Source organism: Choloepus didactylus, chromosome 13 (assembly GCF_015220235.1).
Source record: "Choloepus didactylus isolate mChoDid1 chromosome 13, mChoDid1.pri, whole genome shotgun sequence".
Lineage (NCBI taxonomy): Eukaryota > Metazoa > Chordata > Mammalia > Pilosa > Megalonychidae > Choloepus > Choloepus didactylus.
In genome coordinates, this window is record NC_051319.1 from 28,802,365 (window position 1) to 28,825,095 (window position 22,731).

Sequence of the window (22,731 nt, forward strand, 5' to 3'; positions counted from 1 at the left end):
AACCTTGGGCAGGCCACCTCAACTGATAGGAATGTAATACATAAAGAATTAAATCAAAGAGGTTAAGAATGAGACTATGTGCCAATCTTTTTCGCAATAAAAACATTACCTTATATTTATAAAGCAGATTTACAGTTCACAAATATATCTTAAATTTATTTTATTTGTGCTTCATAATAATCTATTGAGATACTGACATTGACTTTTCCATTTTACAGATGAAAAAACTGAGGTTTGCATAAATAAAGTTTAGTTCCACATAAAAAATATTTACCAAGTAGCAATGCTGAGATTCAGTCCAAGTTATCTGCCTTTAAGTCCTATTCTTTCTAAGAAAATGGTTATAAGCTATGAAGAAAATTAAGTTTAGGACTAGACTATAATCCATATTTAGATTTTAAATTAAATTATCAATTATGAGAAAGGAATCACTCCATTTGCTTAAAGAGCAGAAAATAATAAAGTGTCCTTGAACTCCAAATATAAAATAATGTAATACTCATTTTGCTGATTCATTTGTTTTGGTCAAAGGAAAAAGAAATGTTTTATTTAAAATATTTCTTTAAAAAAGAAAGGAAAACAATTTGCGGTCATGTTAATTAAAAGGGGCACTACTAGAAATTTTATCCTTTGCTACCAGTATAATATATAGAACGACTGAGTTCTGACAAAGTCGGCTATGGAAAAATGTGAAATTAAATCTGGTTTTTGCTCTGACTTCCATCACAAGAGGAGCGACACATGCCCACATGTGAAACTTATCCACTGTTGGCAAAGTTGAATCTTTTTGTTGAGAAAGAAGTTAGAGAGTATGAGTCCTACATCATAGCAAGCACTCTAGACCCAGGGCTTGGTTTTATTCATGTGCCTTAGATTTTTAATCCTGTTGTAAGCTCTTTGAAGCAGGTGTCATATCTTTTACATCATATTGTATAATAGATGCTTAAAAATTTTTAAAAGAATAGTACATAGCATTATTTTGTCAAAGAAAAATAAAATACTTGGAAGGGCATCACTAAATTTATAGAAAGCCTGTCTGGGCTCATCTTCCACTTCAATGATTTCCCCTTCAGACAGTGATCTGAGGTTCAAGGAGTAGAACAACTTCTGAGAGCTCTGAGGGTTAGACCTCACAAGTGGGCATGAAATGCTCTGGAGGCAGGCCTGTGCTTGTTCTGTCCGCTGCCCATGTGGTGTCCATAATCCAAAATGAGGTAGATACTCAGCTATTAACTTATTAACTGAATGAATGAATGGAAGATGGTTGGGAGAGAATTCAAATTGCAGATCATCTTGATGTAAGAGGGCTGGCTAGCTCCAATCTGGGTTTTTATTAGGATAAGGATGACAGCTCTGCTGTTTCAAATAGGATAACTTCCACCATGCTGGGCCTTTGGGGAGCAATAGCTAAATTAACCATATACTACATTGTCACTGAGTATGAGTGAAAAAGGATGATGTTAAAAATTGCTGGAACAGCAGGCTAAACCAAGACTCCCAAGCAAACCAGGACTATCACAGGCAAACCAGGATGTGAGGTTACTTTAGCTATTGCCCAACTATAAATCCAACCTTCAGCTCTTATTCCAAAAAAGTGCTTACATATGAAAGCGTGTCCATACATAATTAATGGGTTGGGGGGAAAAAGTCTCTAAAAATTGTAGTTTTTAGGAAGTTCATATCCCAGACAGAGTGGTTCTTTCTGAATGTTAACATTTGATATAAAATTTTTATTTGGCTTCTCTGTATTCTTTTCTCTCTCTTTTACCCCTATGCTTTTTAAAATATGAACAATAAACTTGGATTGCTTTTAATTTTTGCTTTTTAAAATTAAATATCCATAGATTTTTATAGTTTTGCTAGAACATCCCCAGAGAAATCTTAGTCCTTGTTTCAGTGATAAAAGAATTGAGACAAAAAGATATTAAATGGTTTGTCTCTACTAAACAGCTGTTTAATCATCAGAAAAAGTATTTCAAAATAATGACAAATAATATTTTTAAAGTTTGTCTTTTTGTTTTTTTAATTAGAGAAATTGTAGTTTTGCAGAAAAATCATGCATAAAATCATAAAGAACAGAGTTTCCATATACTGCCCTATTATTACCACTTTGCATTAGTGTGGTACATTTGTTACAATTGTTGAAAAAATATTTTCATAATTGTACTATTAACTAGAGTCCATAGTTTACATTAGCATTCACTGTTTGTGTTGTACACTCCTATGCTTTTCATTTGATTCTTTTTGTTTTTTAAATTTTTATGCTAGTAACATGTATTCCATGTAAAATGTCCCCTTTTAACCATATTTGAATATATAATTCAGTTCTGTTAATTCGGTGTATGTGCTACCGTCACACCATATACAACCAAAACATTTCCATTGTTCCAAAGAGGAATACTGCACATTTTAAGCCTTAACATCCAATTCCCTATCCCACCTCATCCTCTGGTAACCTATATTCTAGTTTCTGACTCTATAAATTTTCTTATTCCAATTATTTTATATCAGTGAGCTCACACAATAATTGTCCTTTTACATCTGGCTTATTTCATTCAGTATGATGTCTTCAAGGTTCATCCATTGTTGTTGTATGTATCAAAACTTCATTCCTTTTTATGGATGAATATTATTCCCTTGTATGTATATAACACATTTTATTTATCTGTTCATCAGTTGATGGACATTTGAGTTGCATCCATCTTTTGGCAATTGTGAATAATGCTTCTGTGAACATTGGCGTGAAACTATGGATCCTTGCTTTCTATTTTGGGGGGTATATACTAGAAGTGGGATCGCTGAATCATATGGTAATTCTATCCTTAACTTTCTGAGGAACTGCCAAACTGTCTTCAAGACTAGCTGCACCATTTTACATTATGACCATCAGTGAATGTGTTCCTATTTCTATAAATCCTTCCCAATACTTGTTGTCATTGGACTTTTTGATTCTAGTCATCCATTGGGTATGAAATGGTGTCACATTGTGGTTTCTCTAATGGTTAATGATGTTGAGTATTTTTTCATTTGCTTTTGACCATTTGTATACCTTTTTGGAGAAATGTCTATTTAAGTTTTTTGTTCATTCTTTAATTGACTCATTGGTGTTTTGTGTTGTTGAATTGTAAGATTTTTTTATATATTCTGGATATCAAACCGTTATTGAATTGTCCCTTCAAATAAGGGTTAATATCCTTTGTCTTTTTTTACTTCCATGATGAAGTCTTTTGGTGAACAAAAGTTTTTAATTTTGCTGAGGTCCTGTGTATCTGTCTGTTCTTTTGTTGATATACTTTGGACATAGAGTCTAAGAAACCATTACCTAACACAAAGTCCTGAAGACGCTTCCATGTGTTTTCTTCTAGGAATTTGGTAGTTCAGGTTTTATATTTAGGTCTTTGATCTTTTGGGGTTGATTTTTTAATATGGTGTGAGGAAGGAGTCTTCTTCATTCTTTTTGCATATGGTCATCCAGTTTTCCCAGCACCATTTATTGAATAGTCAGGTATACAAAAGTTTGACATCTCTAGAAGGGTCCTTGGTGTCAGAAAAGATGTAAAATTTACAGGAAGAAATGCCCACAATAGGATTGCTTCACAGAGCATGTGATATGTGTGATGTGCATTCAGTACCTGTCTTCAGATGGAATACCTGATGGAGCTTGTAGTCTAAGGGAATTGAACCCTGTGCTATATATAGTCTTTTGCTCTGAATAAGAAAAAAATAATGAATGAAGCAGGTGGAGAAGAAGGAAGGAAACTCACCCATTCTGTGCTAACATATAGTTATCAAACTGATTGATCTAATGTAATGAGACAGATTATTCCCCTAATCTAAGAATACCTTTTGCTTGATAGGATTATATACTATATTATATATTTCAGTTTATTTTCACCACTCTATTGTAACTGTTCTTCCCCAAAACACTAATTACATCTGAAATAAACAAATGCCTCTCTTCAATCCTTCTTCTCCTTGATGTCTGCTTTTTGACAATGTGGACCATCTCATTCTTCTGGAGTAGAATCTTCTCTTGGCTTCCCTGATATAGCTGTAGTTTTCTTCTTATCTGACCTGACTGACCAGTCAGTTTACTTCCTTGTTTACTTCAGTTGTTCCTCTTCCTGTTCATGTCCCCTGAGTTTAATCCTAAACACTCAGCTTTTTTTCTCTATATAGTGTCTTCCTTAAAAAAAAATTCACAGATCTGTACAGTTTCGGCTTTTACCCTTACAGAGCTATTTTCCACAGTATATCTCTGGTCCAGCTTTCTCTCCTGATCCTTAGTCTAGTACTCAAGGTATTTTACATGTTTTCACATTAAAATATATGAGATTCAAAAGGGGGCGAGATGGCAGCATAGAGAGGAGTGGCATTTAGTTATTCCCCTGAAGCAAATAATAAACAACCAGGAACAACCAGTAAAAGATTTTGAAGAACTGCTGGGGAACAACTGTGACTGTCCACGCATCGTACACCAACCTGGACTAATAAGAATGCCTGAGATCACAACATAAAATCTGTAAGTAAAAACTGTGGAAACGCAATGGGAGCCCCCTCCCCCCATGGCAGGCTGAGCTGCAAAACATTGCTGTGGTAGAAAGCAGCACTCTCTGAGCAAGTGAATATAGCTCAGTCCAGCTCCAACTGGGGTTTTTGTTTTTTTGTTTTTTTGTTTTTTTTTTTCATTTTTATTGAGATTATTCAGATACCATACAATTATCCAAAGATCCAAAGTGTACAATCACTTGCCCCTGGGTACCCTCATACAGCTGTGCATCCATCACACTTAATTTTTGTTCAATTTTTAGAAACTTTTCATTACTCCAGACAAGAAATAAAGTGAAAGATGAAAAAAGAAAAAAAGAAAAGGAAACTCTAATCCTCCCCTATCCCTAACCACCCCCCCTCAATTGTTGACTCGTAGTATTGGTATAGTACATTTGTTACTGTTTATGAAAAAATGTTGAAATACTACTAACTGTAGTATATAGCTTGTAATAGGTATATAGTTATTCCCTATATGCCCCTCTATTATTAACTTCTAATTGTATTCTCATACATTTGTTCAGGTTCATGGAAGCGATTTCTAGTATTTGTACAGTTGATCATGGACATTGCTCACCATAGGATTCAGTTTTATACATTCCCATCTTTTGGCCTCCAACTTTCCTTCTGGTGACATGTATGATTCTGAGCTTCCCCTTTCCACCTCATTCACACACCATTCAGCGCTGTTAATTATTCTCACATCTTGTTACCAACACCCCTGTTTATTTCCAAACATTTACTTTCATCCTAATTGAACATTCTGCTCATACTAAGCAACCACTCCCCATTCTTAAGCCTCGTCCTATATCTTGGTACCTTATATTTCATGTCTATGAGTTTACATATTATAATTAGTTCCTATCAGTGAGACCCTGCAATAATTGTCCTTATGTGTCTGGCTTATTTCACTCAGTATATTGCCCTCGAGGTTTTGACGTCAACCCATTTTTTTTTAATATGGTTTTGTTCACTCACCACACATTCCATCCCAAGTAAATAATTGATGGTTCTCTGCATGGTCATAAATTTATGTGTTCACCACCTTCACCACTATCTATATAAGGGCATCTACATTTCTTCCACAAGGCAGGAGGGAGAGTCAAAGAAGGTAGAGAGGCAAAAGAAAGAGGAAAAAAAATGGCAGCTAGGAAGCACCAAAGGAAAAATAACCTTAAATCAAAGTAGAATAAAGAATCAGACAATACCACCAATGTCAAGTGTCTAACATGCCTCCCCTATCCCCCCCTCTTATCTGCATTTGCCTTGGTATATCACCTTTGTTACATTAAAGGAAGCATAATACAATGATTCTATTAGATACAGTCTCTAGTTTATGCTGATTGCAACCCTCCCCCAATGCCTCCCCATTTTTAACACCTTGCAAGGTTGACATTTGCTTGTTCTCCCTTGTAAAAGAACATATTTGTACTTTTTATCACAATTGTTGAATATTCTAGATTTCACCAAGTTACACAGTCCCAGTCTTTATCTTTCCTCCTTTCTTGTGGTGTCTCACATGCTCCCCACCTTCCTCTCTCAACTGTACTCATAGTTACCTTTGTTCAGTGTACTTACATTGTTGTGCTACCATCTCCCAAAATTGTGTTCCAAACCATGCACTCCTGTCTTCTATCACCCTGTAGTGCTCCCTTTAGTATTTCCTGTAGGGCATGTGTCTTGTTCACAAAGTCTCTCATATTGTCTGTTTGTCAGAAAATATTTTGAGCTCTCCCTCATATTTGAAGGACAGCTTTCCTGGATATAGGATTCTTGGTTGGTGGTTTTTCTCTTTCAGTGTCTTAAATATATCACACCACTTCCTTCTTGCCTCCATGGTTTCTGCTGAGAGAGCCACACATAGTCTTATTAAGCTTCCTTTGTATGTAATGGATCGCTTTTCTCTTGCTGCTTTCAGGATTCTCTCTTTGTCTTTGACATTTGATAATCTGATTATTAAGTACCTTGGTGTAGGCCTATTCATATCTCTTCTGTTTGAAGTATGCTGCGCTTCTTGGATCTGTAATTTTATGTCTTTCATAAGAGATGGGAAATTTTCATTAATTATTTCCTCTATTATTGCTTCTGCCCCCTTTCCCTTCTCTTCTCCTTCTGGGACACCAATGATACATACATTATTGTACTTTGTTTCATCCTTAAGTTCCCGGAGACGTTGCTCATATTTTTTCATTCTTTTCTCCATCTGCTCCTTTGCGTGTAGGCTTTCAGGTGTTTTGTTCTCCAGTTCCTGAGTGTTTTCGTCTGCCTCTTGAGATCTGCTGTTGTATGTTTCCATTGTGTCCTTCATCTCCTGTGTTGTGCCTTCCATTTCCATAGATTCTACTAGTTGTTTTTTTGAACTTTTGATTTCTGCCATATATATGCCCGGTGTTTCCTTTACAGCCTCTATCTCTTTTGCAATATCTTCTGTAAACTTTTTGAATTGATTTAGCATTAGTTGTTTAAATTCCTGTATCTCACTTGAAGTGTACATTTGTTCTTTTGACTGGGCCATAACTTGGTTTTTCTTAGTGTAGGTTGTAATTTTCTGTTGTCTAGGCATGGTTTCCTTGGTTATCCAAATCAGGTTTTCCCAGACCAGAACAGGCTCAGGTTCCAGAGGGGAGAAATATTCAGTATCTGGTTTCCCTGTGGGTGTGTCTTAGAAAATTGCTCCACCCTTTGATGCCTCAGGTCACTGTGCTTTTCTGCCCAGCAGGTGATGCCTGTTAGCCTATAATTCTTGACTGGTGTGAGGAGGTATGGCCGTGTTCCCCCAGGCTCTGGGGTCTGGTTCTGAATGGAAAGGGCCCCACCCCTTTCCTCCTAGAGAAGACAGACCCCGCCCAGGTGGAGGTCATTAGCATTTCAATGGTCTCGCTCTCTGCTTGTGCTGTCTCCACCCTTCCCCAAGTCACAGCCCTGGAAACTGAAAATGACTGGGGCTTTCTCCACTGAGCCAAAAAAGAAACAGATAGTCCCTTTCAGACCCAGTCCAAGGCTACCCTCCGGCTTTCCAAGGTCAGTTGTCACCCAAAGCCTCTGTCTGTTTTTTGGGGATGCGTACCTGTAGTGAGCAATTCACACTCGCTACTTAAAACCCCAGTTGGAGCTCAGCTGAGCTATATTCGCTTGCTGGGAGAGAGCTTCTGTCTGGCACTACGAGGCTTTGCAGCTCGGGCTATGGGGGAGGGGGTCTCACGACTTGGATCCGCAGGTTTTACTTACAGATTTTATGCTGTGTTCTCGGGCATTCCTCCCAATTCAGGTTGGTGTATGATGAGTGGATGGTCTTGTTTATCCCCCCTCAGTTATTCTGGATTATTTACTAGTTGTTTCTGGTTTTTTGTAGTTGTTCCAGGGAGACTACTTAGCTTCCACTCCTCTCTATGCCGCCATCTTGCCCCGCCTCCTCCAACTGGGGTTTTAATTAACAAATGTGGACTGCTGAATACAAGCTACAACCCCCTAACTAGCAGAAAGAGGCTTTAGTGATGACTGACCTTAAAGGACCGGAAGACTCCTCTGTCCCTGGAAGGGGAGCCCAGAAGACCAGGTGTTACCTCTGGCCAACGAGTGAAACTGTGGGGTCTTGGACAGGCTCTGAAAGGGGGCTTTCTGTCCCTTTTTCTCTCTCTCAACCTGAGGGGCTCAGTGGAGAGAGCTTCTGCCATTTTTAGTTCACAGGGCTCTGACCTAGACAGGAGTGGAGATAACAGTCAGAGAGACAGAGGAACAATTCAAATGCAGATGATCACTCACTAGGGGGTGTATCTTCCCTTAGAGGAAGGAGGTGGGACCCAGCTCTACTACCAGTCTTCCTTTCAGAACTAGACACCAGAGCCTGGGAGAAAGCAGCCAAAACAGAAACTAAAGGGGCCACACATCCTTACACCAGTTGAGAGCAACAGGCTGACAGGCACCTCCTGGGCAGGTTAGGAAAAGCACAGCAGCTAGGGACCTGATAGGAAATTCTGTCCATCTTTAAGACACACCTGCAGGGAGACTTGAAACTCAATATAACCCCATTCTGAGATCTGAACCTGTTATGGTCTGGGAAAATCTGATTGGGATAACCAAGAAACCAGATGCCTAGACAACAGAAAACTACAATCTACACTAGGAAAAACAAAGATATGGCCCAGTCAAAGGAACAAATTTACAACTCATTTGAGATACAGTTGAGATATTGTTTCACTTTAATGAAACAATCTATTAAATATTTTCAAAGAACTATGCTAAATCAATTCAAAAACCAAGTCAACGAGTTCAGGGAAGATATGGCAAAAGAGATGAAGGCTATAAAGAAAACACTGAATGAACATAAAGTAGAAATCGAAAGTTTGAAAAAACAACTGGCAGAATCTATGGAAATGAAAGGCACAACACAAGAGATGAAAAACACAATGAAGATATACAACAGCAGATCTCAAGAGGCAGAAGAAAACACGCAGGAACTGGAGAAGAAGACACCTGAAATTCTACACACAAAAGAACAGAAAGGGAAAAGAATGGAAAAATATGGGCAATGTCTCAGGGAATTGAATGACAACATAAAGTGCACAAATGTAAGTGTCATGGGTATCCCAGAAGGAGAAGAGAAGGGAAAGGGGGCAGAAACAATAATAGAGGAAATAATCAATGAAAATTTCCCATCTTTTATGAAAGACATAAAGTTACAGATCCAAGAAGTGCAGCATACCCCAAACAGCATAGATCTGACTAGACCTACACCAAAACATTTACACTAATCAGATTATCCAATGTCGAAGACAAAGAGAGAATCCTGAAAGCAGCAAGAGAAAAGCAATCCGTCGCATACAAAGGAAGCTTGATAAGACTATGTGCAGATCTCTCAGCAGAAACCATGGAGTCAAGAAGGAAGTGTTGTGATATATTTAAGATACTGAAAGAGAAAAAACCATCAACCAAGAATCCTATATCTGGCAAACTGTCCTTCAGATATGAGGGAGAGTTTAAAATATTCTCTGACAAACAGACAACGAGAGAATTTGTGAACAAGATACCTGCTCTACAGGAAATACTAAAGGGAGCACTACAGACAGATAGGAAAAGACAGTAATGAGAGGTTTGGAACACAGTTTTGGGTGATGGTAGCACAGCAATGTAAGTACACTGAACAATGATGACCGTGAGTATGGTTGAAAGAGGAAGGTTAGGAGCATGTGGGTCACCAGAAAGAAAGAGGAAAGATAAAGACTAGGACTGTATAACTCAGTGAAACCTAGAGTGCTCAACAATTGTGATAAAATGTACAAATATGTTTTTACATGAGGGAGAACAAATGAATGTCAACCTTGCAAGGTGTTAAAAATAGGGTGGCATTGGGGAAAAAAAATACAATCAATGCAAACTACAAACTATGATTAACAGAAATACTGTATTATGCTTCCATCAGTGTAACAAAGGCAATATACCAAAGCTAAATGCCTATGTGAAGGAGACATAAGGGAGGGGTATGGAATCTTGGCACTGGTGATGTTGTCTGATTCATTTATTCTACTTTAGTTTAATTCTATCTTTCCTTTTGTTACTTTTCAGCTGTCATTTTTCTTTCTTTCTTTTTCTTTTTCTTTTGTCTCTCTACCTCCTTTGACTCTTCCTCATTCTTTGTGAAAGAAATGGAGATGTCCTTATATAGATAGTGGTGATGGTGATGAATACATAAATATGTGACTATACAGGGAACCATCGATTGTTTACTTAGGATGGAAAGTATGGTGGGTGAACAAAGCAGTCTTTAAAAAAAATGGATTGATGAAGAAACCTTGGGGCACTACATTGAATAAAATAAGTCAGACACATAAGGACAAATATTGCAGGCTCTCACTGATATGAATTAATTATGATATGTAAACTCATAGACATGAATTATAAGTTACCAGGCTATAGAACGAGGCCAAAGAATGGGGAGGAGTTGCTTATTATGAGCAGAATGTTCAACTAGGTTGAAGTTAAGTGTTTGGAAATGGACAGAAGTGATAGTAGCACTTTATTGTGACAGTGCTGAATGGTGTGTCAATGTGGTAGAAAGGGGAAGCTTAGAGTCACATATGTCACCAGAAGGAGAGTTGGAGGTTAAAATATGGGAATGTATAAAACAGAGAATCTTGTGGTGGACAATGTCCGTGATTAACTACAAATATTAGAAATCTCTTTCATGAACTAGAACAAATGTATGACACTATAACTACAAGTTAATTATAGAGGGGTATATAGGGAAAAATATATACCTATTGCAAACCATGTGCTACAGTTAGTAGTATTTTAACATTCTTTCATCAACAGTAACAAATGTTCTATACCAATACTATGAGTCAGTAATGGAGGGGGTGTGGTTAGGGGTTTGGGAGAATTTGAGTTTTCTTTTTTTTTTTTTTTTTTTTTGTCTTTTCTGGATAAGGAAAATGTTCTAAAAATTGAAAAAAAAAAAATGTGGTGTTGTATGCACAGCTGTATGATGGTACCGTGGGCAATTGATTGTGCACTTTGGATCTTTGGATAATTGTATGGTATGTGAGTAATCTCAATAAAATTCAATTGAAAAAAAGTATGAGATTCAATTTAGCTTCCCAAAGAAAAGTGATTCCTTCTCTTCTGTTATTTTTATTGGCACTTGATCATCCAATTTTCCCTTATCATCAGCAGCAGCACTATTTTGTTGGTCACCTACCATTGTCCAAATAATTAAGCTTAATCCGTAGGGTAGTTAACTGTAATACCTGAGCACTGACTGTTCAAGGCATTGTTTTCAGAAGGCAATTTAAAGGATACTGAAAAAGACCAAGTTTAAAAGTATTTTCAGGTATAATAAGATTTAAATAATCTCATTAAAGTTGATATTTTTATCATTTTAATTTTTTTCTCATTCAAAGCTCACACCGACTGTATTCTTTTCTCCATTTTTCATTAGAAATTTTTTTAAAAAACTATTCTCAGATTCCAAACCTTTTCTACATTATTTACTTCCATCTCATTACTATTATGACCATCTCCAATCTTCCATATCCTTCAGTCCAACCCCACAACTTGATTTGTACTTCTGAAAATTTTCTACTCTAGGAACTTTCAAAGGCAGGGTGGTTGAAGAGTATGAGGTTTGGAATCTTGTAGATTTAAAAAAATTAATTTGCAATTCCTTCTATCTCATCAGAAATAGTCTGGCTCCTGATAAGTAGGTGTCAGCACTGATTAATGTCCATGCTATGAGACTTAACAGAAACCTGAAGAACATCAAGAATCTCAGAGATGAAACACTGTAGAACAAGACCCAAAAAAGAAAGGCTGAAGGAATCAGGATCTCATCTGGAGATGAGATTGCTGAAGCATGACTTAATAATTGTCTTTTGATTTATGAGTATTTATCACAAAGAGGACTCTGACCAAATGGTTCCTTGTCCAAAAGTGACACAAAGAGGGAAATGTTCTTAAGTTGCAAATAGAAACATTGGCTGTGTAAAAGGAAGAATATCATGTCTATACACTGAATATTTATGATAAAAACCTATGGAATTGTTGTTTCTAGGGAATATAAAGTTTAGAACAGACACCTATCTAAGCCCAAACCTTAAAAGTAAAATTTGCTACCCAGATATTTTAGTCAGACATGTCTGAAGCCAGCAGACTAAGTCAGTTGTACTTTTATTGACTCCATTCTAGATAGATAGTGTCCCTTAAATTCATAAGGAATTATGGAAGAATATGGCTTAATCCATGGTGAATAACAGGCAGTTACCTAATACCATCCAAATATTTCAAAAAGGATTTGGGCTATAATTGTTCCCTTAGATTTCTGAGTGTTTCAATTGTGTTGACTAACAAACAAGTATCAAAATTTTATTTTTCTGTATATTTAATGCACACATTTGAGTGTGGATTCTTATTATAAACAAGAACATTAACAAAAAGCAGCTTTAAATGTGAGAAATAAGAACAGCCAAAAAAAATGTGAAACAATTAAAGATGACATTTCCACTTTTCTCACACCTCAAAAATGTAGAAATGCATAAATACTGTATTTGACTTTTCAATTCTTTATTGGAATGCAATCCATTGCCTTTGCTGGTAAGTTACTGGCAATTCATGATACAAAACAGTGGTGGGCAGCCCAAGAGAAGTGCAGAGGCCAGAAACAAGAGATCACAGTGACTCCCCAGGGCATCTGCCAAGGAGGGAACAAAAGCAGAAAGCTGTGTTGCCTGTTAAGGGAAATGTAGCTGCAAGAAGCAGAAGGGTGTGCAAACCCAGCCCCAGCCAGAAACACCACAGATAAAGCCCAGGAAGTCACCCGAGGGCTCAGCACAAAACAAACCTCACCACCACAGACTCACAACCCCAAGAGCAGAGACCATGCCAGGAGTGAATGCCTCCTTATCCGATGGACAGAGTCTTGGCACATGTAACATACGAAACAGAAAGACAAGCCTGAAACAAACATTTTATTGAACAACTACTGAATTACATAACTACAGTCATGAGAAAACTAGAGGACTAAAATCAAAACATGCCTCAGACCTCTGTCTGTCCCTTCCCCCATCCTATTCTCACCCAAAGATGAAATTTAAAACCGACATTCTCTTATTTAACAACTATTTCATAAGCTTCCACTGTGTTCCAGGCACCACACTATAAACTAAAGAAGAGAGCAGTGAACTGACATGGTTTCTGCTTTCAAGGATATAACATTTGAATGGGAAATATTCTTTCTTTTTCTAATCCCAAATTTGTAATTCTGAAGTTTAAGAAAGCCTGTTTTTAATGAAAAAGTTTTCATTCCTCTAATTTAAGTCCCTTTTCCTGCCTTTTTCTGGGCACTTTCTTGGCTAATTGAAGGATAGGTGGCTTTGATTAGGTCATCTGTTTTATGACTCCCCTGCCTATTTCTGAACCATGAATGAATTATAAACTATTTCAAAATTATGAACTATGACTGAATTAACATATACCTGGAGACTTTGAAATTGCACATTTTTCCTTTGTTTTCAAAAACATCATTTGTATTATTTTAACACTTTATATTTAGAATTTTTTAAATATGAAAAAGAACAACAACAACTCTAAATAGCCATATGTCCAAGTACCCATCAGGCAGAATTGACCATTACTAGATACAGATAAATTTGCTTGGTTTCTTTTTCTTAATTAATGTCATTATTATTTTTGTAAAAATGATAAATATTTATTATAAAGAATTGAAACAATGAAAAAAGTGTAAAGATGAAAATGATCTCAAGCTTCATTATCTGTAAGTAATCATTATTAACATGAGATGAACATTTGGAAGTGATGATGGCCAGGAATTTTTCAAATTTGATTTAAAAAATCCACACATCAAAAAAGCTCAAAGACCCCAAAAAAGAAAAATATGCCTAGGCATATATCACAGTCAAACTGCTAAAAATCAAAATAAAGAAAAATGAGGGCAGTTGGGGGACAGAGAAGAGATCATTACATATGAGAAAATAATGATAAAAATGAATACTATTCTCATCAGAAACTGGAACCAAACATAAATATCAGAAGTCCTCCCCCCCCCCAAAAAAACACTGTCAATTTGGATTTCTATACCCAGTGAAAATATCCTTCTACAGTGAATGTGAAAGAAAGACTTTTTTAGGGGGACAAAAGCTGAAAGAATTCACTTCCAGAAAAAAAAAGAAAGAAAGAAAGAAAAAGTACAACAAAGAATGCTAGTAGAAGTTCTGTGAGATGAAGTGAAATGATTTGAGAGAAACCCAATTCTACAGGAAGGAATGCAGAATACCAGAAAATGCAAATAAGTCATTAAGTATGAATGACATTTTTAAAAATTATTTCTACCTCTCTGTATCAAAATTTTACAGTACGTGGCTTTATACTTTCAAGTTGAAGGTTTTCTTCTTTTTTTAAGGGAACTTTTTTTGTATTATATCTTTTTATTCAACTTTAGTTCCTTTCATTGATTCTTTATTTCAAATGTATCAATTATCAACCTTGGAGTAACTTTCTTACTATTAATTTCTCTAATTCCTTTAATTTTTCTGTCTCTTTCATCTTAATTCAGTGGAATTTTAAATTAGCAAAAATCTCTTCCTTTCTCTTCAAATCCTCAAATTCATGATCAGCCTAATCCATAGTCACTTCCAGCTATTTGTAACACAGTCTTTGATCAAGTATCATAGCCTACAGTGATGTATGTGATGCCTATTATAGCAATGGCCTCCCACCAATCCCTCAATACCCACAGATCTGAATGCTTTGATTCCTCAGCTTGTTGAAAGCTACTCTAATCACCACTGTAAAATTTACATTTTAGCATCTAGACTGACTCACTTCTTCATTTGTTTTTTTTGTTTTTTTGTTTTTTGTTTTTTGTTTTTTTTGGCAGAATGGGTACTATCACCTGCACATTTTTGTTATATATCATTTATCAAACTCTGTGCTAGAACCAAACATAAATATCAGAAATTGAGACTATAGCGGAATCAATAACTCAGGAGTTCAACACTTTTAACCCAGGATTCCTGAGAGCTTTAGCAGTATGGATTTGCAGATGCTCATTGGTACAGAATATAGTATGAAATCTGTCACACTAGCTCAGATTGCCTTTGAATGAAGGGTAGCATTCTGAACATGGGGGAAAAAACAGTGAATTCTAATGTTTCACATTATTTAGAGACAGATAATGTTAAAGAAATGAGTCTGACCAGCTGTTAAGTGGGTCCATTTAATGCATTTATATTTTAATCACTTTTCTGTATCTGAAGGAAAGATGGGTGGGAGAGGTTGGGACAAAAGTGAGGGTAGACTAGGCAGCCTGTGTGCAGTTATTATTAGAATACCTGGGTTTTACACTCTCTTTTGAGATCTTGTTACAAGTCCTATAAGGTTTACCTGCCCTTCATTGAGGGTTATATCACAGTCCTCAGAAGAGACATCCTCAGGTTTCAGATGAGTTCTCCAAATCATTGTGAAGTCCCAAGACATCTCTTCCTTCAGAGGCAGGCAGACTGTTCACCTTCATGTTTTACCCACTCGTCCCATGCCACAATGTCTCAGTTAAATTTGTGAAATGGTAATAGTGATTCCTTTCCCATATCACATGGAACTTTCAGAAATTATTGACATAAGCAGCCAAAATCTTATGTATTTATTTTACTCTTTGATAATTTTACATTTTAAGGGTATGAATTAGCCCTTCAGACCACTATGATCTCTTTTATATGTCACTGCATGTTTGCAAAAAAAAGTCTAAATTCTTGAGCCAAAGTAAATGCAGACCAAAGAGTCAAAACTATCTTGAAAAAGCAAAAGCAAAATTGGAATTCTCATGCTTCCCAATTTCAAAACTCCTTACAAAGCAACAGTAATCAAAACATTGTGGTACTGGCACAAGGACAGATATATAGAACAAAGAAGTAGAACTGAGAGTTCAAAAACAAACCCTCAAACCTTTTGACAGTGTGCTAATGTCACTCAATGGGAAAAGAATAGTCTCTTCAAGTGCTGAGAAAACTGGATCTCCACATACAAAAGAATGTACATGGACCCCTGACCTCATACCATACATAAAAATTAATTCAGAATGGATCAGCAACCTAAATATAAGAGGTAAAATTACAAAACTATTAGAAAAAACCAGGGAAATGTTGTCAGGACTTTATATTAGGCAATGGAATTTTAGACTTTACATGAAAAGCATGAGCAACTAAAGAAAAAATAGATAAATTGACTTCTTTGAAATTAAAGCATTTGTGCATCAAAGGAAATTTTTGAGAAAGTGAAAAGACAACCTACAGAATGGGAGAAAATATTTAAACACCTATATCTGTTAAGGTTTTAATAATCAGAGAACACATAAGGAACTACTACAACTCAACAACAAAAAAGACAAACATCTCAATGGGCAAAGAACTTGAATAGACATTTCTTCATAAAAGATATATAAATGGCCAATAAGCATATGAAAAGATGCTCACCACCATTAGCCTCTAGGGAAATGCAAATCAAAACCACAATGAGGTACCACTTCACACCCACTAAATTGCTATTATTTTTAAAATGGAAAATAATAAGTATTGACAGAGATATAGGAAACTTAGTACCTTGTTGGGGATGCAAAATGGTGCAGCTGCTATGGAAAACAGTTTGGAGTCCCTCAGAAAGTGAATTATAGAATTACTGTATAACCAGACAAATGCACTTCTAGATGTATACCCAAAAGAATTGAAAGCAGGAACTCAAACAGATATTTGTATACCACTATACATAGCAGCATTATTCACAATAGCCAAAGGTGGAAGCAACTGAAGTATCCATCAATAGATGAATGGATAAACAAATGTGTTATACTACAATGGCATATTATTCAGCCATATAAAGGAATGAAGGCGTGCCCCAATGAAGATGGTGGAGTGAGAAGCTTCAGTCTCCATTCCCCAACAGAAGCTTTGAACAACCATCAAGAACTGTCAGAAATATCTTTCTCAAAGCTCCAGAAAAGTTAAAGAATTATAGTAACAAGGTGAGCACTGAATCAAGAAAAAAATATCTTAAAAGCGGTAGGATCTCATGGTGGCCTGGTTGGCCCCTTCCTCATCCCCTGCCCAGCTCTGTGTGGAGCCAGCCCATGCTGCCACTGTGGTTCCCTGGTTCTGGTTCCAGAGTGAGCAGAGTAACTCTTGTGTACATACTGGGAGATGTATGTCTGGTCCAGTCTTTCTGGTGGTGACCTGAGGGACTCACCCTCCCAGAACTTGCCCTGCAGTTAGGAGGCAGTTGTTCTTAGAGCTCTCCTACAAAACACTCCTGGGGAGCATTTAAGTCGTGGTTGCCTCCCAGGGATTACTTGCTGTAGGACATATAGTGCCTGGGACTGTGAGAATATGCCTTACATATAAGGGGTGGGGAGAAGGATTCCTAGGGCTACATGTGCATGCCCAAGACAAGACGCATTTGCAGAAAGGATCAGGGAGGCCCATACGCTTTGGCCTGGAGCTGTTCTCTAAACTTATTTTATAGATAAGCTCCTAAGCACTAGAATTCAGTCAGCAAAGACTGGGAAAAGTTTGTTCTCTTTTCTTCCCTTCCCTTTCCTCCCCTCTCCTCCCCTTCCCTCCCCTCTCCTCCCCTTCCCTTCGTGCTCTTTTTTTTTTTTTTTTTTTTTTTTTTTTGGTTATCTCGATATCAGAATGTGTCCAGGTTTCAACAAAAGATTTCAAAACATGCAAAGAAACAGGAAGTGATGGCCTAGGCAAAGGGCAATATTAAAGCATCAATTAAGAGGACCAGACTTAGACATACCAGACAAAGACTTAAAAATTGTTCCACAAAGAGCTAAGGAATAACAGGAACATGATAAATGAACACAAAGAGAATATCAATAGATAGAAATTATGAAAAGGAGCCAAACAGAGCTGAAAACCACAGTAACAGAAATTTAAAATTCCCTAGAGAGGTTCAATAGTGGATTGGAGTTGGCAGAAAAAATAAATCCATGAACTTGAAGATAAGACAATTGAAATTATTCAGTCTGAGGAGCTGAAAGGAAAAAAAAAAAAGAATAAAAGTACGTTAGTGCTTACCATGGGGTGGGGTGGTAAAGAAGTGGGGAACAAGGAGTTCATGCTTAATGGGTAGAGTTTCTGTTTGGGGTGATGGAAAAGTTTTGCTGTTGGATGGTGAGTAAATCAATATTAATAAATTGCATGCTTGAAAATGGTTAAAATGGGAAATTTTATGTTGTATATATATTGCCACAATAAAAATTACAAAAGAAAGAAATACAGAATTGACCTTATTCAGCAAGTCAGTATGGATACAGTCTAACTAAAGACCTTTGAAAGCATTCTTTATGATTGTGGTAGGAGAACCAACAAAATAAAACAGCAATGCATGGAAGGAAGGAGTTTAATTCTCTTCTCTATGAATCCTCACTAGGGTGAAAAATAGGAAGAAAAGATAGATTATATGTCTCCTGCTTCTAAAATGGTTAACCTATTATGTTTCAGAATATCAGTATTTGTGAACAACTTGAAAAGATAGGAACCAAATGTTTTATCCTTGCATCTCAGTTCCTGGTAGGGCGTGTAGGGGTGTTCAATATTGCGTTGAAAAACAGAGATTCTAGATTTTCTTTTCAAGTTCTTTTACAGACTAGCATAAGAAGGAGAGCCTGAGATTTAACATGCAGTATTGGAATGGGACTTGGTAACTCTGAGGTCAGAAACCTCCACAGCTGAGTACTTTAGATAATGAAGGTCCTTTTTCTATATTTGCCCATCTTGGTCCAGGCATGGGCAAATGTCATTCAATCTACATTTAAAAATTCTTTTCTTTCCATTTGAGAGTGTTTATGTTTCCTGGGGCACGTCTAGAAGATTCAGAGTACTTACTGTATATTTCTATGCTCTTAAGACAAAAAAAAAAAAAGCTTGCGGTTTTCACATGCAAGTTATTTTCAGCAGGCAGTTCCTTTCCTGAAGCACAAAAGGCTAGATATAAAAGCAAACAAGAGAAACAAGAGAGAATGTACTGTTTTAACAAATAGGTCCTTAGACATGGATTTCAAAGCATGGTTATTGTTTCCTGATCTAGCTTTTACCCTATCACTTCACAACCCTTAGAGAAAAAAATCCTGTAATAAATCAATGACAGTCACACAATTTTTAAGGCGGACAGTTTAATTTTTTTCCTATTTTGTCTATTACTGTGGCCAACATAATTAGATCATATCCATGTGAAAAATTAGTTGTACAAGAAAAATTTTGGAAGTGTATGTGTATTTTCAGGAAGATTTGTTTCTGCTAATGTTCACAATATCATTCGCACACGAAACTAATTATATTACTCTGCGTCATTCAGAATACTGTTGTTTCCAAAAAAAAAAAACCTTAATACAAAAGGAAACGTTTCTGTAACTAATTTTATATAATAGCTAGAAAACGTTCATTTAAAAATATTTTACCAGATAAAATACTGATTTTAAAACATATTTGTTGATTATTTACACCAGAGGCCAACTCAGTAAGGGGTCATTTCAGTAGAAAGGGGAGAAAGCCCTAAATTAAAACAATATTCCAGAGATAGCATGGAGATCAAATGCTAGCACGCGTATCACGCAGACTGCCCTCTAATTTAATTTTATATTAAAAGTTGCTTGTAATTCTTAAACCCTGATTTTTTTCTAATAGACTTTTTACTGTTTATACCAACAGTTGTAAGTTTCAGGACCACAGGTTTTTTTATTACTTCTATAATTCTAGAAATGTTAGGACTTAGGGGAGAATGCAAATTTCACAAACTGAAGATACTTATTTGTGTTTTCTGGAAAAAATCGAGATGCTAATTCTTTTTCTTTAGTAAGCTCAGCGTCTTGCTTTTATTTTAGTAGATTAATGTAAGTATTTTAGTAACTAAGGAGATTTTTATATGCTTCCAAAACTTAAACACCAGGAATAAGAGACACAAAAGGCACCAGTTTAATGTATGTTATTGGCTGAGTGTAAAGGTCAAAATTACCAAGCTTTATAGAAGTGCCCTTAGAAGTATACAGTAGATTCCTTGTAGAAATCATGAAGGAGAGCCAGTGTAGGCAGTGTCCGGAACACAAATACAAAATTTGACTTGCTATGTGTGACGGAAGCAGAGCAATTGTCAAGAGTTTGACATGGTTGCAAAAGAATTTAAAGGGCCAGCAGGTCTTTAAAAAGGCACAAGGTAACACTTACTGAGCATGCTTAGTATTAAGCAATCTCTTGGATTCCTCAGAGTCCTTACATAGTGATTCTATTTCTAAATGAGATAAGTAGGTGAGATGCATAAGTGAAATCAGTAAGCTTGCTTAGTGCTGCCCTCCCTAAAATTTACAACTGGATTAAAGCTAAAGCTAAAATGGGATACTAAGCTATCCCACTTCAACCACTGTGCTAACAAAAAATGAGAACAATTGACATAGATGGGAAAAGAGTATAATTTTTGGAAGGCAAGAGGTTTGTTTTGTAAAACAAAATCTGCACGCTCAGTTGGATATACTTCTGCAATTCAATTTTCATATCTTATTTGGGCTAGATTGTACTGTTACTTATGTTGTAACAAGGAAAAAAATTGCTTTGTTAGTGAGAGAGCAGTTTTTCTAAATAACATTGACTAACTTTTTGTTAACATCCTGAAATGTACAGTGACCTCCTGCTAGTCTCCTGGCATATAATGCTCAGCTTTGGGTAGAATTTGGAGATACTTTGTAGATAATCAGCTATGTTGATTTTACTGTGTTTCGTCTTCAGCCATTCTAGCTGTACTTCCTTTGACATGCTGGCCTTCATTTCTTTTGCAGGGACTTTATGTTTTTGTGGTTTATTTCATTCTACACAACCAGACCTGCTGCCCCATGAAGGCCAGCTACGCAGTGGAAATGAATGGGCACCCAGGGCCCAGCACTGCCTTCTTCACGCCTGGGAGTGGAATGCCTCCTGCTGGAGGGGAAATCAGCAAGTCCACCCAGAATCTTATCACTGCTGTGGAGGAGGTGCCTGCCCTTGCTCTCCCTCTCCCCCTCCCTCTCCCCCTCCCTCTCCCCCTGCTTCTCCCCCTCCCTCTCTTAACAATTGCTCTCTCTCTCCCCCTCTTCCTCTCTCTCTTTCTCCCTCTCCCTTTCCTTCCCACACACATACACATTGACATCATTTTGATTTCTATGTTTAAATAACCTTGCCAATAGCCTATCAGTCATGCTGCCAGTAGCACCGGGGCAACTGCTTATAATTTTAAAATTACCTGAAGACATTTGGGTAGGAGGAGATGGTAATGCAGGTCCCTGACTATTTCTGCAGTGCCTGAGATGTGCTTGACGACCTTATCTCACATAGGTCGTACTGTCCTCTCTATATTAAGGAGCCAGGCAGAGTAGTATTTGTGCTTGCATTCTGGAAAATGGCATCAAATCAAGGAACATCTATCTGAAAAGGAAATGGTTTATAGATAGGTAAGAGATGCTGGATTGATGATAGATATTGTAGATAGATAGATAGATAGATATACTTGCCCATAAAGATATTATTTTTGTCCTCCATAGCAATGTAGCAAGTAATTTTATCCATGCCAGGTTGATATTAAATGATCACAAATCAAGCGCAGTATTTAAAAATCAGGATATGTCTTCAGCAACCTTAAGTGTTTGGAAATCTAGTATCATGTCTATTATCCCAAAAGTCCATTAAACTGATTTATTTTAATATCACAGTTGGTAGCAACAGAAACAGGGGTGTTTTAGGAGTAGCCACCCAGGACTGTACCTTAAAAATAATCTTCTTTTTTTTTTTTTAATGTTTGTCCAATCTAGCAATATCTAGATCTGAACCATCCCATATGATAGCCATTAACCACAGGTGGCTATTTAAATTTAAACTAATTAACATTTAATAATTTAAAAAGTTCAGTTCCTCATTCACACCTGCCACATTTCAAGTGCTCAATAACCACATGTCTCCAGTAGCTCCCTATTGGAAAGCACAGATATAAAATATTTGTATTGTTGTAGAAAGTTCTATTGGACAGTGCTGGTCTAGATATTCAACTTCTTATTGAAATTTTTTAAGGTTTTATCTTCTCTCAGGTTTATTTCTAAAGACTGCAGGTCACTTTTCTCAGTTTGAGGTGTCATCCCTGCAATCGCTCAGAAAACCTTATATGGGGAGCAAGCAGCTGTGATCATCTGTTTCCTGGGCTGGAGCCATTACTGAAGCATTGGTTGTGGGTATTGCACAGTGGCATACCCTAACATGTGCTCTGCATTCCTCCGAGGCTCAGAATTGGCTTTGATCCAGCTGTCAATGAGGGACTGTCAGACATTCTGAAAAGCCATGCATAGAAAGGAAAGGCTAGGAAAGAAATGATTAAGGGTTGCTTACCAGGAACGCGGAAGGAAGTGAATAAATTGTATCATTTCAGGATAAAATTATTTTTAATCATTTAATCAAAAAAGGAGGAATTTATGCTATGAAACAACTCTTTTTTTCAATTCACTATGTCCTGATCAATCTCTACTATATTCTAAATCCTAAGTTGTATATTTGACTAAAGGTTAGGAGGGTTCCTCACCAGTTCTTACATTTTTTAAGAGTTTTCTTTGTACATATCATATAAAAAAATTAAATAAAATGTATTCATTGGGTTAAAAACAAAAGT

At 36.6% G+C, this 22,731-nt stretch overlaps 1 protein-coding gene across 1 annotated transcript in view; it reads left to right on the forward strand.

Moving 5' to 3' along the window:
- The window catches only part of ADGRV1 (adhesion G protein-coupled receptor V1), a 635,274-nt gene that overhangs the window by 595,056 nt on the left and 17,487 nt on the right, over positions 1-22,731 (forward strand). Inside the window, exon 88 of the mRNA XM_037801795.1 lies at positions 20,882-21,073. Within this exon, the coding sequence (XP_037657723.1) occupies positions 20,882-21,073 (192 nt within the window). The remainder of the gene's footprint in view (positions 1-20,881; positions 21,074-22,731) is intronic.